The 14,257-nt window shown below is 42.4% G+C and overlaps 2 protein-coding genes across 3 annotated transcripts; one reads left to right on the top strand and one right to left on the bottom strand.

Annotated features, from left to right (window-relative positions):
- Positions 1 to 4,748, top strand: ubxn8 (UBX domain protein 8). Of its 2 annotated transcripts, XM_084160876.1 has the most exons (8): positions 1 to 296; positions 628 to 756; positions 2,282 to 2,355; positions 2,450 to 2,572; positions 3,128 to 3,262; positions 3,752 to 3,793; positions 4,028 to 4,102; positions 4,322 to 4,748. In XM_084160876.1, the coding sequence occupies exons 1-8, from the start codon at positions 77 to 79 to the stop codon at positions 4,490 to 4,492; spliced, it is 969 nt and encodes a 322-aa protein (XP_084017002.1). In that variant the 5' UTR covers positions 1 to 76; the 3' UTR covers positions 4,493 to 4,748. The 2 variants fall into 2 exon arrangements, with proteins under 2 accessions (XP_084017002.1, XP_084017003.1); XM_084160877.1 differs by lacking the exon at positions 628 to 756 and having other exon boundaries at positions 19 to 296.
- On the bottom strand, positions 4,697 to 13,001 carry ppp2cb (protein phosphatase 2, catalytic subunit, beta isozyme). The gene is made up of 7 exons (XM_084160875.1): positions 12,512 to 13,001; positions 10,136 to 10,345; positions 9,144 to 9,317; positions 8,728 to 8,817; positions 8,036 to 8,197; positions 5,768 to 5,886; positions 4,697 to 5,437 (listed from the first exon to the last, which is right to left on the bottom strand). The coding sequence occupies exons 1-7, from the start codon at positions 12,611 to 12,613 to the stop codon at positions 5,365 to 5,367; spliced, it is 930 nt and encodes a 309-aa protein (XP_084017001.1). The 5' UTR covers positions 12,614 to 13,001; the 3' UTR covers positions 4,697 to 5,364.
- Positions 13,002 to 14,257: the final 1,256 nt, after the last annotated feature.

The raw sequence follows: 14,257 nt of genomic DNA on the forward strand, positions 1-14,257 counted from the left end.
AATAATAATATGCAGAACAATCAAGGAGGTGGGCAGAGCCAAGCACGAGCTAGTGAATTTGTGAGTGTAGTGTTAGATGGTAGGGTTTTTCTTTATTTTATTTTTCAAGCAAAATATAAGGGAGTTGTACTCCAGTCTAGTAGGTGGCGGTAATGTAACAAATTGGATACCAACCGCCGTTAAACCTCATTTAAGAAAAGGATACAATAAAATGTCTACGTCGAAGACATCTTGGCTTTTGGGGACCTTGTTTATATCATTCCTTTGTTTTGTTTCTTGGAAACATTCAATAATCGGTAAGTTAATTTTTTGTATTGTTGAAAGTGTTGGTTAAGCTATATGTGCAATGAGCCTATTGGCTAGCTTTGCAACACGGGGGAGAGGAAGAGTAATTTTTGCATGGGGCTAGGTAGCTAGCTACATTGAATTGTCATTATGTTATCCATGTGTCACTTTGGTCCTTTGATTATTTTGTGACATTACGGTCCTAACGTTAGTTCAATATTTTGTGTGTACAGTCAGTCATAAGTTGACTAATCCACTATCCATTTGAGAAGGTGACATCGTACGAGTACATTATCTATGAAAGTTATTCAATGATCATATGTCTATGAATCTCCGTTTTAGATGTGAGAGGTGCCTTTCTATTGGTGGGGCGAGGTCTGTTGCTGTTGGGCCTGTCAGCCTTGATGGTGTCATATTTTTATCCACGCCTGAAGTCTTTGTTCTCCTCCAACACCGGACCAACATCTGAATGTAGGTGACTGTCTATCAAACAGGCGAGCCCCATATTACTCATTGAAGTCATGCGTTCCATTTGGGGGGGGGGGGGTTGTTTTGTTACGTTGCCTTTATTTTGTATAACAGTCGCCAATCTTGGTCCCTCTACATTTAGTTAGGCCTTTATTACAACAGAGCTAGCTTTCCAAAACCCTTCCTATCCATGCATAGGGTTTTTAGCGGTTAGGTTCATCCACAGTTGGTAGCATCTGAACTACAATTCTAACGCTGTGTTTTAACGTTTAGAAACGTCAAGTCATCGCTTTCAAACCGTTTTGATATGCCCCTTTCATATCAGCGAGGAAATAATATTTCAAATAAAAAAGACACTGTAGCAGTGTGCCTCCAGTTGACGAACTACACTTCCTCCCCAGTTACGTTTACATACAGGTGTTTGGAGCACGCCAGATAGCTAATTAGCACAGGTGGCCTTCTGTCTGTCTTCCGCAAACAAACGATGTGACGTTGCCGTGTGGGAACCCTAACCCTATAAAGGTGTGTAGTAATATAATATTTTATTTTAACCTTTTTACTTTCCAAAACCGTACTGCAAGCGATGCGTTTAACGTTCAGCACGAGCGTCGGGGATCTCCCCCGACCAGAAGATACTACTTTCAATAGGCGCTAAAGCAGTTAGCGTCTATGAATGGGTCACAACAGAGCCAGAAGAACGTCACCAACACACATGATTCAACTAATCTAGGTCATTCGTTGATTAGCTGAATCTGGTGTTTCAGTACTGGCCTGGAATAAACCCCTGCACATCCTGTGAGTCTCCCAAGACCTGGGTTGTATCAGAGATACTGGATATAATGATGAGATGCTTGTCTCCGCCCTAACATTGGGATTTGTTTTCTGAATAGTCGATGAGGGGTGTTGACGTCAACCGCCAGTATTCAATGGAAAGTGATATGCTATGCTAGCACTTACACTTTAGTCATTTAGCAGACGCTCTTATCCAGAGCGATTTACAGGAGCAATTGGGGTTTAGTACCTTGCTCAAGGGCACATCAAAACCTAGTCTGCTTGGAGATTCGAAGCAGCGACCTTTCGCTTACTGGCCCAATGCTCTTAACTGCTAGGCTACCTGCCGCCCTAGCCTCATATGCATAGTCCGTCTCTAATTTCAACAGGGACAACTCTGATAGTGTTTTTTCTCCAAGTTGCCGGGATGTCACGTGCATCACACTTATATCAGTACACTCGTAACCTAAGCATTATGACACTTCTATTGGATCAAATAAGCCTCACGGATCAAAATAGCAATTCATTTTAAGGAAATGGGCCGGAAGCGGAGAGGGACCGTCTTGAATGCCTGTTTTCACTAATGAATATGACACACATTGAAACTAAAATCTGTGCTCTTAGTTTTCTTCCATTTGCATCTACTGAACACAGCCCAGGCACCCACTGTTGTTCAACTTCTGATACCAGGCCTACGATGTCTTCTGAAAATTGTGAAGCAATTGATGGTTTAAATTAAAGTAAGCATCTCTTCCAGATTCTGACGATGAGGAGGCAAAACAAAGACAAAAGCAGGCAAGGGAGGAGCTTCAGGAGAAACACCGTGAGAAGGTAACATGGCCTTTCAGCAAAAAACAACTAAACAGCACTGCTCTATTTTAACAGAGTAGGCTAATACTTTCCTGTGTGTGTGTTTCCCTTTCAGGCCTTCTCTTATCAGGAGTCAGTGCTGAGACCTCGTCAGGAGTCTTCTATGAGGAAGAAAGAGGAGCGATTCTACCGCATGACCGGAGAGGCCTGGAAGCTGACTGACGGAGAACAACTTGGAGTGAGAATAACTTTAACTACCAGATACCACCTATGGAACTGTATAAAACAAACCATATATATAACATAGTGGCTGGGTGACCGGATTCTCTGGACACATCTTCCCGGTAGCTAAACAACCGTACCTTCTGCGCATGTGCTACTTTACGTGTTACGAAATAAGTTGTAGGTTGTTATTTACGGTTAAAACGCAGATTGTTTTGCCCCAGTGCAATGTGTAGAGAAGGCTAGGCTACATGTTGCATGTTGTCATGGACACTAAATGCGTTTGGTTTCATGCCACAAGTAGAATAAAAAGAAACATATTTTTCAGTGGACCAGGTAAAGCTATCAATGAATGAATAAAACATGATAATAATTGATATTGTACTCTGTTTCAAATTTGCTTGGACAATGAACAGCGTGCTTAGTCCATGGACTGCAGTACTTGCTTTCTTCCACTGGAGAGAGCAATTGTACACACCTCTTACATTTTTTTGGCCTTTTGATAGACTTCTATGGACAAGATCCTCAGTGAGGTGTGCCAACTTTAAATGTGTTATTTATGTGGCTACAGGAAGGAGAAACGTCAGGGCAGAGCGCCCAGGAGGATGTTAATGGCACACCCAATCAGGAGGCAGTAAGAAGGAGGAAACTGCCAGAGAGTGCCACCAGAGTCCACCCCAAACCTGAGGCCCCTCCCAAAAAAAGGGTGAGTATACTGAGTGCCTCTATTCAGGATAATATGATGCTAATGGAATGGATCTGGAAATGGTTTTATTCCATGGTTAGTGCTATTCAGAATCATTGGGACGTCCCTACCCTATACCCCTACCATAACCATTTTAAATGTAAACTTCAATGAGGTAAGGTCAGAGTTGAGACGTCCCAAGGATCCCGGATAGCACCGTCCTTTATTCCATGTCAGGTTAGTCCCTCTATAGTTTATTATTTCACTAAAGCAGAGGGAGTCATTGTTTTGTGTTTAGGCCGGGATTCAATCTGATCACGCTTTGTCGGCTATGCACCTTTTTTAAAGACGTTCAGAGACCGCATTCACAGTAAACACTGCATATGTCGGCTCAATCGGAAGTGACCTTTTTAAATGGTGCATAGTCGACAAAGCACGATGGGATTCAATCCTGGCTTAAGACCCCAATTGTTTGTGCTTTTTTGGATTTTTGCTCTCTGGATTGAAAAGGTGGTTGTTTTACCAGAGGAGCCAGCAGAGGATGCTGAAGGGGTATGTATTATAATATTTACCCTTTCTTGTCCAATGGAGTGTTTGCTCTTACATCAATGTTACACTATGACATATGAAGAGGATACACATTTACACTCTAATCAATATTGTTTAGTCTGTACTACATTGGTTTGTCAATGCAAACAATTAATGATTGGCAAAAGGTGGTCAGTGTGAGTATGTCGAGGTTTCATTGCTGCAGGACTGTTTTTTTTCTTGACCTTCCTTTGATAGGTTGTACGGGTGGCTTTGAGATGCCCAAGTGGAAGAACAATTCACAGAAGATTCCTGAAATCCGACAGCTCCTCAGTGAGAATAAAGGAGTCTTCCCCCCCCCCCCCATTTCATAGATATAGTCAAACTTTCCTTTATAACATGGCCTCAGTACTATTCAGTAGTTAAGTCAATAAGATATTTAAGTTTTATATAATCATTAACATGTTTAAGTCTAAAATAATAAAAAATAGTTTATATTAGCGTATGAAGATTGTACTGTTGTGATTTGAAGAAAACCCTTGTGTTCTGTAGGTTCTTTTGGACTGGTTGCTGAAAACGGGATATCACCCTACAGTCTACACATTATGCACCACCTACCCCAGACAACCCTTGGTCACTGGGAAAGACATAAGTATGGGGGATGCAGGCATTTTAACGCACACGGTATTAAATGTGGAAGAGAAAGATCCCTCCACGACCTGAGGAAAAAGCATCAGTTCCATGCCATTTGAAAATAAAGATATGAGCAACCGGTTGCTGGATCACGGAAGCCTTCATAACAGCCCATCCTTGACAACGCCATCTTTCAGAAAAGGGAACTAAGCTATAAACTAAGTCCGTATTGCATGGATTTTATCTTAATGCCAGAACAAAGTCTACAACCTTTGTGTACTCCTTCCATGCTCAAACAGTTGTATTACTCTTTCCCAAGCTTTATTAAAACATTGCTACACAAACACCTATGAGTGTGAATGACTTGATTGAAAATATCAGTAAGTCAGATTTGATGTTTAAGATTAAAAGTACTTTAGTTCAAATACATCAAAGAAGAGGCAATCACTTCATGACAAATATACAGAGAGGACAGTAAACACACAGGTAGAGTAGGAGAAAGTAGGTAGGTCTATAGACATGAAAGAATACAATCCCAAAGAGGAATCTCCCTCAATTTTAAGCATCCATTCCCAAATAGTGTGGTGAAGAAGGCTGGGGATGTAAGCGTGTGCATTTGTATAAAATACTGTAAATAATTCACATGCCCGGCCTTGCAAACAGAAAATGTATAATTTGTCCAGTGATCTTTGGGTGGGGAAAGGAAGAGTTGTCACATTTGTTTGCGTAATGTACAGTCCGTGAACAAAAAAAAGAGGAACATTACGATCAATAGTATAGAGCAGGCAATTGCACTAAAGGCTAAAATGGGACACTGTGTTGCAGTACTGAGACACAGGGCAATTTGTATTGTAATGTGTACTAAATGCTTATATGGCACATTTTGGTCCATGTTAGTGCTTTAATGTTGGTAACAGGTCATATGCACACAGGTTGAGGGTTTGCCACTTGTTTGGAGGCATTTATAAGAAGTAGTCGGGGGTACGGCGGGTGACGTGGGGCTCTCCGCGTCGAGGTGCAGGGTCGAACTGAAGGCTGGAGGAGGACAGGAAATGCAACATTAGGATGACTCCAATTGAGACCATTTACAGAACAGGCATTTTTTGATAGAAACTCATGTGTTAATGGAATGTATAACTCAATTTATAAATGCCAGTTGTGAAGCAAAGTTTTTGGTGCTGAATATAGCAGTTCCAATTAGGGACAATGACAGTTACTTTGAAGTACACTGCACTGAAAAAGCACCTGCAGTGACACAGCTACTGCATATTGCTTGTTCTCAGTAATACTCATTTGAGTTCCCCTGGTCTTAGAGACTCAAACGTACAACATATCTACTCCAGATAACCTCAAAATGACACTTACAAAGAGTATTTAAGAGTATCGTCCAGTTCCATGATGGCAGCTTGGTTTCCACAGCGATAGCAGTAGTTTGGCGCACTGAAGATGGTGACAACGTTTCGGTCATGACACCAGTTGTAGCCCTGGAAAACGACAACCCGCACGTTAGTTGAATTGAGTGGCGCAGTGGTCTAAGGCACTGCATCGCAGTGCTAGCTGTGCCACTAGAGATCCTGGTTCGAATCCAGGCTCTGTCGCAGCCGGCCGCGACCGGGAGACTCATGGGCAGCGCACAATTGGCCTAGCGTTGTCCAGGGTAGGGGAGGGAATGGCCGGCAGGGATGTAGCTCAGTTGATAGAGCATGGCGTTTGCAACGCCAGGGTTGTGGGTTCAATTCCCACGGGGGACCAGTATGAAAAAAAATATATGTATTCACTAACTGTAAGTCGCTCTGGATAAGAGCGTCTGCTAAATGACTTAAATGTAAAATGTAATGTAAAAAGTAAGTTGAACCTCAAGTCACTTATTCTAATCGTTAGTCAAAACTCTTACAAAAAGTTACATTCGGACAGTACACAGCTTTATTTCGAACTCTATATATTCTGGTCCTGGGATTCTTATGCAGAATGACTGAGCCAAATTAACTCCCAGGCTGCGTCCCAAATGGCACCTTATTCCCTACATAGTGCGCTTTATGGGGACGAGGGTGCCATTTTGGATGCATCCCCAGTCTCGAAGCACAGGCCCCCTGCTCCTCCCTAAACGGATAAGTTATTTTTTTTACAACCAAATCTCTATTTTTGAGGTTAATGGCATGTTATAGAAGGGTCCAGGCACCTTGTTTGTGATTTCACTTTTTGGGGGGAGAAATTACCAAAACAGCAAATCACTTCCTCATCCTCGTTGTGTAATATGGGGGCCCTGAAAATATGAGCAAAGGCTCCAAAAACACCCTAATACTGTAGGTCCTTTTGGAAGCTGTCAGTATCGTGATGCAGCGCTTTAAATGTTTTACACATGAAATTGTGTAATTCTGAACATTCTCTGCAACGTTATATTCAATTTTGTTGCGACTCGAGCGATACCTATCCGTCCATTCTACAGGTAATTGCCAAAATAAAGGAAACACTTGAGTAAAATGAGGGATAAGTATATTGAAAACATAGGGTGCTTCCACAAAGGACGTTCCAGAAACTTAATCTTTATGCCAAGGCGCTGGCGGTTAGTGGTGGCCCAACGCCCCCATTAAGACACCATGTTGGTGTTTCCTTTATTTTGGCAGTTACCTGTAGCAGCTTGCTACATAATAATAATAAAGCCATTTAGCAGACGCTTTTATCCGAAGCGACTTACAGTCATGAGTGCATACATTTTTGTGTATGGGTGGTCCCGGGGATCGAACACACTACCCTGGCGTTACAGGCGCCGTGCTCTACCAGCTGAGCTACATAGGACCATGGAAAATGAACAGCTGGATAGGGGAAACGGCTTGAGTCGCACAAAAGGGAATACAGGGTTGGGATAAAGTTCAAAATGACAATTTCATGTGCACAACATCTAATGACCTGCATCACTATACTGAGAGCTTTGCCGTTTCTAAAAGGGCGTATTTGGGTGTTATTTCGAGGCCCCCATACTACACAACAAGGATGGGGAAGTGATTTGCTGTTTGGGGTAAGTTTCTAAAAATACAAGTGTAATCACAAAAAAGGTGCCTGAACCCTTTTATAACATGCAATTTACATCAAAAATAGAGATTTGGTTGTAAAAAATAACTTTAAAGCTGGAAGTGGTTAATACTATAAATAAAAACGCTGTACAGAAGGCTCTTGAATTATTGATTCAGGTTCAACTCTAGCACAGCAGCTTCCAGCTGAATCATCAACGGAAACATGGAGAGCAATCTAACTCGTGTGTAGGCTACCTCTGCTCTATCCGTGACATCCATTCATTTTGACATCTCAAATGTAATTCCCTCTGGGCAGTCTTACTTGACCTTTAGGTTCCATGAACAGAATGGTAGTACCACAACATTTGAAATATTCAGAAATTGGCCTTTTCCATGGTAGAATTCAAATTCTATGCTCCCCCCCAAAATACGATACTATAACTTAATTTTCCATTTACATGGAAGTCCATTAATTCATGTAAATATCTAACAGGTAAAGTATTTTACTACCAGAATCACTGTAGTTGTGCCACATGCTTTAATACTAATGACACCAACCAAGTATATAAACACACTGAGCATAAACATGAACTGCCTAAACTAATAGCGTAACTGGGGTTACCTCCATGACAAGTTGGTGGGCGCGGGACACAAGGGTAAGACCGTTGGCATGGTTGAAGGTTTCCGAGATGTCCTGCCCAAAGGTGTAGCCGGCACCTCGGGGGGAGATGCCCCAGCCCCCGCGGTCATCTGGGTCTGACCACAGCAGGTCACACATGGGCCCCTGAAACACACACACATATCATTAACAAAAGCAGCCCTCAATGACAATGACACATGGGGATTATGACCCAATTTAGGATGGCTTGAACACAGAGATCCTATTAAATGATGTAATTCTATGGGCAGTAGGATTGCAAAGGAGGGGAATATTCCTAATAATTTGTCATAAGACAGCAGCCCTCAATGACAATGATGCATTGGAAGGGTGACAACCTGAATAGCCTACCTCTTGAGCAGAGACCAGTGCCATGTTCATTAGGGCCCACCGTAGCAAATCACAGATGGAATAACGGAACGAAGCATTTCTCAAGTCCAGTTACGTCCTCCCCGTTTTACTCCGTTTAGTGCCTACTGAACACGACCCGGGGCTTGTCTCCAACACTGGTAGGTCAACACGACCTCATGACAACCCCACTACCTCATACCATCTGACAGCCCCTCTCTCTGCTGACAGATAGCTAGTATCCAGCCCCCACTGTCTGTGTGGTTGACGGGGCTGACTACTAACGTCCTCTGGCAGGCAGCACTGACCTCGTGTGGAACCTCCTGCAGGCGATCCAGGGCCCGGATGTGATCCAGTGTGTCTATCGAGGGGGAGAGTCCACCGTGCAGGCAGAAGATCTAAGGCAGAGGAAGAAACAGAGTATAGATGTTGATTTACCCTTACGTGACAATTCGCTCTGGATAAGAGTGTTTGCTAAACAACTAAAATGTTAATGTAGCCCAAATGTAAATGACAAGAGTTATATCACATAATTATGTAGCTAGGCTTCCTTTGAACTTGAGCACAACGTCCAATCTGTGTCCCAAATGTCACCATATTCTATATATAGTGTACTACTTTTGACCAGAGCCTTGGTCAAAAGTAGCTCACTTTAAAAGAGAATAGGGTGTCATCAGGGATGCACCCCATGACATAAAATAAGGCCAGTTCATGCACTTGTTACCTGTTCGTCGACCAGGGCCGTCAGGGGGAGATAGTCGAAGAGGTCTGTGAAGTATTTCCACACATTGGCGTTGCCGTACTTCCTCAAGCACTCGTCGTAGAAGCCATACACCTGTGTGATCTGTCTGCTCTCGTGGTTCCCCCGCAGTATCGTAATGCGTTTTGGGTAACGGACCTGGGGAGCGAGACAGTCCTAATTGAGTTTAGCTCCAAAAGCGCCAGGCCTAAATAACTCGAGTTCCTTTGCAAAGAATGTGACAGCGGCACGGTGCCACCAAGTGAAAACTGAAACTACTTTTCTTCTACTTAACGCCATTAAGAAAGGTATGCATTTTACGCCACACTTGACTAATAAAAGTGATCCTGTTATAGCCTATTATTTACAAATAATAAGTTATCCCAATAGTTATACATCTGTTGTCCTTAGATGAACTGTCCCACAGAGACCTCGAACGTCACAGATGACCTCGTAAATTTGAGATGAGCTCAATGAGTCCAATTCGACCCACTATGTTAACAGCCGTGAGGGGAGTGACACATTGGTATGACAGTAAACTGTCCCGTTTCCAGCTTGTCAGCATTACCGGCTGAGCCCAGGAATCCATTGAGTCTACAAAAAAAAACACACTTTGGCGGACTACTTCAGTTTGCATATTATCTCCAGCTTGCATACATTGACTCCTGAATACCACCAGCTCCCACACACTTCAAGAGCTAGCCTACATTCTCTGAGGTAGTAAAACTTGATTAGTCTTTGACTTTCTTCAGGGCACAGTTGGGGGTTCAAAATATATTGAGCATACGAGAATGATATGTCCCTGGTTTTAAGAAAAACTGGTGCTGGTCAAAAAATATACTGTAGGTAAAATACTGTAGATTTATTTATCTGGGTCCCATCCCTTTTTCAGTCTTTTATTATGGCAAGGCAGACGTTATACCAGTAACTGAAATACTGTGGTTTCAGCCCACTCATCAAGTTCAGAGTTGACTTGCCTTAAGTGCGACGAGCAGCGAGACTGTTTCCACCGAGTAGTAGCCTCTGTCTACATAGTCCCCCATGAACAGGTAGTTGGTGTCGGGCGACTTGCCCCCGATTCTGAACAGCTCCATGAGGTCGTGGAACTGGCCGTGCACATCTCCGCACACCGTGACGGGACAGCGCACCTCCTGCACGTTGGACTCCTTGGTCAGGATCTCTTTAGCCTGGAGAGGGGAACAAAATAAGTGCATTACAGAAAACATCAGTGACTGGTGTATCCACATTTAAACGTTTATTCATGAGGGTGAATGAAAGACAAGTATCGTACGTTTTCTTTAAACTATGTACGCTACAACAAAACACTAGATAGGAAAGCTGCCTCACATGCTGCAAGCATGAGTTCTATATTAATTTATTTGACTGGAAGGGTGTCGTAGCTTCCCCGGCCCGAAACACCATTTGCTGTGAAAGCTGCCCCATTATCACCATGGAGACAATGCGAGTGTGTCTCCATGGAGTCTTCTCTGCAGCACAGCCCTATCCATCTTTAATGTGAAGGTGACAATGTAAATTCATCAGCAAAACTTGCCCTATTGCTAAAGAAAACATCCACATGCATGTGTCATGACATCATCTCGACATGAATATGAATGACCAATGAAAATGGACTGGTTGGGTGGTACATTAAATTAATTGAATTTAGCTTGTTGCACATACTGTATTTCAACTATACAATGCAAAGTATGGTTCCTCAGAGGTAAATTATTTTATGGTCTGCAATTCACATTTGTTTGGTGCAAAAGGTTCTCCAACGAAACAGTGAGATGTTATTTTTTTCAATCAGCCATACTGATGTTCTGCACTGTGTGAGGAAAAATATAATTGTTGTGATTGTGATCTCAAATGGTTCCATCCTAAATGGAATCTACAATTTCCTCAAGGCCTGCATATCTTGCAACATCATCATGTGGGGATAGTCGAAGATAGCAAGCCAGTTCCATCAGGGATGGGAAACTGATGGGGTGGGGATCACAAACAATCCGAACTCCTGAGAGGCCGGAGTTGCTTGCGGGTCTGCATACCCACATGTGCAGTCCCCCTCTTGACAGGAGAGAACATTTACACTGTACAGTTAATTTCGTGCAATTCTACACATTTTGCCTTGAGGCATAGAGAACATTTTGCCGTTTTAAAGGAAGTTTGCTGCAATTCTACACATTTTGCCATGGGGCGGAGAGAATGTTTTGCAGCTAATTTCCTGCCATTCTCCACATTTTTACATAGGATGGTATCTGAGTGATTCGACCATGATTACTAAATTTAGATAGCTGGCTGCTAGACTAATTTACCAATCTACATTTTTTTCGCTGACATTAGCTAATCGAGTGACTATCAGTGACTGGCATAACAAGAAAAAAACTGCTGATGCACAAACAAAATGCACCTTGTGTATTCTACTTTTTCTAATTTACAACCGTAAATTGGAGGGAATTGAGCCGAGGATCTTCAAAAGGGGGTCCGCCAATTGTCCATCCCTAAATTAGATATTTTTAACATTTAAGTAACTACTCGGTGGTCTATCAAACCTATGAAAGAGCCATTGACATGTATAAGCTGAAGTTTGTAGTTAACGTCATGTTTTCAGTATTGAAAGTCGTACCTAGCTAGTTCTAGTTTGTTGGTTGGCTAGTGATACAATCTGTCATCCGTCTAGCGTTCTCTAGCTACCTAATTTACCAGGCAGTGATATTTGCTTCAATTAGATCCAAATAACTAACTATGCATTTCCAGACACTAGTTGCAAAAAACGTAGCTAGCTAACTACGTCAATAAGCGGAGATACACACTGGTTGGTTGTTGGTGGTAGACGCTACGTTAGCTAACGATAATGTTAGTACATAGCTAACGTTACCGCTGCTAGTTAGCTAGCTAGTTACGTTAGCATGTGGCAACATTATTGGCATCAATAGTTAGTTTTCTATAACAACATTGGCAATTCAATTATGTACCTAGATAGCTATGTTGTTGAGAAGTTAGCTAGTTAGATAACAACTTCTGTTGCCCAAGTCCTTAAAGTTATTAGTTAGCCAGCCAACTAGCTTGTTATGGTACCAGTTAATAGTTAGGTAACGTTAGACAAGACGTCACATTAGCGAATAACGAAATGTGGAAATGGATCTTAAGACTTCCGACACAAAAATGGTGTATTAGCCTAGCTAACTAACCACCAAGCAATGTAGATGAAACATTGGTTATTATAGAGTCGTCGACGATACTAGCTAAGCAGATTTAAGCGGCCTTCACGTGAACATGTTACCGGTGAGAAGCTAACTAAAAGTAACTTAGAGATAACATCGCTAGCTAACATGTCTTCAGTCGGGTGTTCTTACCTTTTCGCATAGCGTTCGCACTTGATTCTCCGACAGTTGCTTGCATTCATTCAGTTGCTCGACCCACTGGTCTAATTCCTTTGTAAATACTTTATCGTCCATTTTCAAAACTGTTCAGATAACCTGTTTTTAGCTAACTAGCGGCTATGGTGAAGTAATGAAACAACCCTTATTTCGCTCAAATTCGACGCAACTCAAGACGACAGCCGGGCTATGGCCGGGTTTGTGGAACGCTGCGCAGCACTCTAACGTTAGCTATATCTAATCAACGAGCCAATCTGTGATTATTATCCGTACCGATATCGTCAATACAACGCTAATGTTTCTGTTATTTTTATGGCCCAGGTATAAACCGTATGGTGCGGCAGGGACGTCCCTGTTTTCTCGGCACTGCGAGCGATGTCTTTCGGTCGCTAGTTCCCTGTCGCCCCCGACCTTCCAAAGGAAACTCGCTATGTAATGGCCGCTCAGTATTTGCCTCGCTCGAATCGACGTCATCACATTGGTATTTCGAAAACGATGGAGGTGATGAAAGCGTGGGCGCCGCCTTGAGGACAAGAGGATTCGCCAGACAGATGGCGGCTACCGCCAAATACTGCAATAGGGAGAAGAGAAGATGAGAAACAGAAAAGAAAAGAGATGCATGATATGGAGTATGGAGACTAGATTAAGCAGTCTATAGTCTTGGGGCAGGTACCCTTGAGGTTTAGAGTGTAGGGCCAGTAACCGAAAAGTCGATGGATCGAGTCCCGGAGCCGACAAGGTCCACAGGTGTCTCAGGGGAGTTGGGATACGCAAAAAAACACAAGTGTGTAACAGGACAAATATAATCACCCACCAAATTCTTATCAGGGTTAAAACCTGTCCTGGGCTAGGTGGTTATCTTGCGTGGCAGAATAGTGCATTAGTCAAGCAGAAGTCTATAGGTAATGGCTCAGGGAACCAACGCATGAATGCAACTTTTCAGGTCTTAGGCAAGGTTATTTTACACAAGCGTGGTTACGGAACCACCTCCGTTACACTTCACCACCTCTGACCTCTCACCAATGTGACTCAAACTTTGGCGCTGTCAATGGTGCAGGGAAAGTAGTAATCAGAGCTAGCTGTGGGCTGTATTTGGTTCTACATTTTAATAATAATAATAATAATAATATACATTTTCTGACCAGTGTTTAACAAAGTCTCATCTGTCAACCACACAGGAAGAGTTTTTTTCTTTTTTCTATGCTGCTGCTTCCGTCAGTTCACACCTCTGTTAGGCAAGATACCGTTAGATTAAAAAAAACATTTAGTTCAGAAAGATACATGCGCATTACCAGGCAGCTCCTTTTTTCAATATTTTCAACTTCGGACAGCTACACTGGCCTATGGAGTCACTATGGAAACCCAACTACCGAACCATCCAATTATGGGATTTATAAATAAATTATCTGGGCTCTTCGAAAGGACTGATCTCTATAAAATATTCTGAGCTAGCCAATATTTAAAAAAGTATGGTCCACAGAACTAATTGAATCTGAGCAACCCTTTAACTGGAACAGAATATGATGGGGACTGAGGGAGGGAATGGGTTGGGGTTATCTCTGTATGCATTTCTTTAATTGTTTTTGTAACCCCCCTCTCTGAAAAAAAAAGACAAAACGAAAAGTTGGTCACAAAAAAAAACAAAGTAGTTCAGATGACAGATAATTGCACCTTTCTAATTAATTATATTAGAAAGTAGCATTTGTTTAACAACATTATATT

Source organism: Coregonus lavaretus, assembly GCF_964263955.1.
Source record: "Coregonus lavaretus genome assembly, chromosome: 4".
Classification (NCBI taxonomy): domain Eukaryota; kingdom Metazoa; phylum Chordata; class Actinopteri; order Salmoniformes; family Salmonidae; genus Coregonus; species Coregonus lavaretus.

Coding starts and splice junctions, on each gene's coding strand:
- ubxn8 (XM_084160876.1), top strand. CDS start 77: ATGGTAGGGTTTTTCTTTATTTTATTTTTCAAGCAAAATATAAGGGAG. Junction 297..627: donor TTGGAAACATTCAATAATCG/GTAAGTTAATTT, acceptor TCTCCGTTTTAG/ATGTGAGAGGTGCCTTTCTA. Junction 2,573..3,127: donor CTGACGGAGAACAACTTGGA/GTGAGAATAACT, acceptor ATGTGGCTACAG/GAAGGAGAAACGTCAGGGCA.
- ppp2cb (XM_084160875.1), bottom strand. CDS start 12,613: ATGGACGATAAAGTATTTACAAAGGAATTAGACCAGTGGGTCGAGCAA. Junction 10,346..12,511: donor TGCGAACGCTATGCGAAAAG/GTAAGAACACCC, acceptor TCCCCTCTCCAG/GCTAAAGAGATCCTGACCAA. Junction 8,818..9,143: donor CGGCCCTGGTCGACGAACAG/GTAACAAGTGCA, acceptor CCTCTGCCTTAG/ATCTTCTGCCTGCACGGTGG.